This window comes from Triticum aestivum, chromosome 7A, assembly GCF_018294505.1.
Source record: "Triticum aestivum cultivar Chinese Spring chromosome 7A, IWGSC CS RefSeq v2.1, whole genome shotgun sequence".
NCBI classification, from domain to species: domain Eukaryota; kingdom Viridiplantae; phylum Streptophyta; class Magnoliopsida; order Poales; family Poaceae; genus Triticum; species Triticum aestivum.
In genome coordinates this window covers 574,049,128-574,051,944 of record NC_057812.1, presented here as the reverse complement: position 1 = coordinate 574,051,944, position 2,817 = coordinate 574,049,128, and the positions used below count along the sequence as shown (strand labels likewise).

The 2,817-nt window shown below is 55.7% G+C and overlaps 1 protein-coding gene across 1 annotated transcript; it reads right to left on the bottom strand.

The window, feature by feature from the left end:
• Positions 1-590: 590 nt before the first annotated feature.
• On the bottom strand, positions 591-2,279 carry LOC123148351 (uncharacterized). Its single transcript, XM_044567740.1, has one exon. It carries the CDS (start codon positions 2,070-2,072, stop codon positions 720-722), a length of 1,353 nt encoding a protein of 450 aa, XP_044423675.1. The 5' UTR covers positions 2,073-2,279; the 3' UTR covers positions 591-719.
• Positions 2,280-2,817: the final 538 nt, after the last annotated feature.

Below are 2,817 nucleotides of genomic sequence, written 5' to 3'. Positions count from 1 at the left end.
TAGTTGAGATTAAGGGAGGGTGTTAGAATATAGAGTTGTAATCTCAACCTCCTTCCTTCTCTTGTATTCTACCCAAACTCTTTCTGTCATAACCTTGTACGTCAAGCCAGGCTTCGGCCACGCATCAATATAAACTACCACGCGGCTCCCTCGATGGAGTAGGAACGCTTCATATCTTTCACAATCAAGACCATGATAATATAAATTTCTTCAAAGTAGTTTGACTTATTCTCTCACAACCAAAAGTCTAGTATCAACATAAGATAACGATTCATGACAGACATATAATTTGGAAAAACAAATTACTGGCCAAAGATAATCAAAAGTTGTGGCATAATGCAGGCCGGAGATGATCTTGGATTTGTTGTAGGACTTGAACTAATTCTCCCCAATTACCGTAACAAAGAAGCACAACCGACTTGCATATTAGAATTTATTAGTTTCAAAGATAATACAAACAATGCAGAAAACAAAGGTGCATATGCTGGGAACTTTTGCCAAAGAAAAACTGGATATTTAACACATAGTCAAATGTGTGCCATAATTATCCAAAAAGAAAACATTGTGAAGAAGAACTCATACTCTTTTCGTGAGAATTCCATAATAACTGATGGTTAATGTTTCAAAATTTCCGTACAAATGATGGACATAATACAGGTAAATTATATAAATCTGCAAAACTCTAACTTCAAATGCGTGAGAATATTCTAGCTCCAAAATTATGACTGCATTTCCCCTAACAACAGACTGCTTGTGTCGAAGCGCTGGAACTGCCAGTGCGCCATGTAGTTGCTGTCGAGATTACTGAAGTTGTCGCCCACGCCCATGTCCATGGGGTACCCATACCCGCCAGATGGTGGTGTGTTCACGTAGTCCCCGCCGGTGATGACCTGAGCGGAGTACTCGGCCGGCAGAGTACTGTCCGCGAAGTCAGGGTAGCACCCAAGTGGCATGATTGCATCGCACAACTCGTCGGTGGCCCACATGGTCAGATCAGTCCAGTCGTAGTCAGCATTGCCAAAGCCAGGCGCGAGCATCTCGTCGCCGCTGCCCGAGTAGTTGTAGTCAGCATTGGCGAAGCCCTGCGCGAGCATCTTGTCGTTGCCGCCCGAGTAGTTGTAGTCAGCATTGGCAAGGCCTAGTGCGAGCTTCTCGTCGCCGCCAGCCGAGTAGTTGTAGTCAGCATTGGCGATGCCCCGCGCGAGCATCTTGTCGCCGCCGGCCGAGTAGTTGTAGTCAGCATTGGCGAATCCCGGCGCGAGCATCTTGTCGCCGCTGGCTGAGTAGTTGTAGTCAGCATTGGCGAGGCCTAGCGTGAGCATCTCGTCGCCGCCACCCGAGTAGTTGTAGTCGGCATTGGCAAGGCCTGGCGAGAGCATCGCGTCGCCGCCGCCCGAGTAGTTGCCGCCGACGCATTGGAAGCCGCGGCACCCTGGCTGCGTCTCGAAGGGATCGTCCAATGAGAATTGCTCGAGTAGGCCGTCGTTGTTCCCAGCGTGGAACGGCACCATCTGCAGCTGCTGGAAGCCGGCGGCGTCCATGTCCACGGGGTTGCCGACACCGTACCCGCGCTGCTGCGGCATGAGGGCGTCGTGGGAAGAACCCTCGAGCCGGTCGTGGCCGCCGTCGGCAGGTATGCCCAGCGCCTCCATCCTGTCTCCCGTGGCCCGCAGCGCCGCGTCGATGGTCTCGAGCAGCCCCCGCGCCTCCTCCAGCGTCATGTCGTTGAGCGCGGCGTCCCAGTCCGCGAGCGCGCCGGGGCAGCCGTGCCGCACCCGGGCGAGCTTGGCCCTCTCCTTGCCCAGCTCCGTCTCCATGTAGCTCCGGTGCGTGTGCCGCGCGCGGGTCTCGGCCGGGACGGCGCGCCGGTACCTCTCGAGCACTCCCTCCTCCGACTCCCACACGAGCGGCGGAGCACCCTTGCCGGCGGAGCAGACGAGCGCGACCGGGACCGCGCAGAGCGTGGCGAGCTCCGACGCCTTCTTCTGCAGCCCCTTGGTCCTCCTGGCGTGCGTCTCGGCGCGCGCCCGCGCCTTCTCGATGAGCCTCATGGGGACCTTGCGGCGGGCCATCGTGGCTGCAGACCTGCGGTGCGCGTGCTTTGCTTCTTCCTCTGCTCCTCCGATCGGACCCGCTTGGCTTGGCTTGGCTGGCTGGATGGAGCTCTCCGGCGAAGCGGCCGGTATATATAGATAGAGTACGCGACGCAGGCTTCTGTGCGCCGGAGGCGGAGGCGGAGGCGGATTCGTCCATCTCTCCCGAACGCGGCGGGCGCATGAGTGCTGCCTAGTGCCTAGGCAGTAGGCATTAGGCTTATTAAGCTCCCTAATCTTGCATCAGTCTGGCTAAGCGCCAAACAAATGATGCTGTAGGCTGCTGGCTGCGGTTTAAAACAGTACTTGAGGCCGTGATTAGCCAGAAATTCAGGTGATTATAATCGTACTCCGGAGGTGGGAAACCGTTTCGATCCCGGTAGAGGCTTTGGTGAATCCGGTTTCTACTTGGCGCAGTTAATGGGCATCATTGAGGAGGATCACCGATCCCAGCACGGTCTGCACAGGCGCTGGTGTGGTGCGTCTGTGCGCGTCCTCCGGAGGCATACCGTGTGGTAGATGCCGATGGTAGATGCCGGCGGCACGCCCGGAGCACTGCGCCGGCCGGCCGCACGCCGCAGGAACTAATCAGAGTGTGGGTTTCAGATGAACATTTTGCTGATGCAGAGTTCAGTGAACCTGCTGAACAACCTGCACCGCTGAACCAGCACCAATCAAAAGCCAGGATAAATGTTCGACTGAGACTCGCACTGATCAAGCCCTT

Bases quoted from the DNA above. Each gene is read 5' to 3' on its own strand.
- LOC123148351 (XM_044567740.1), bottom strand. From the start codon at position 2,072: ATGGCCCGCCGCAAGGTCCCCATGAGGCTCATCGAGAAGGCGCGGGCG.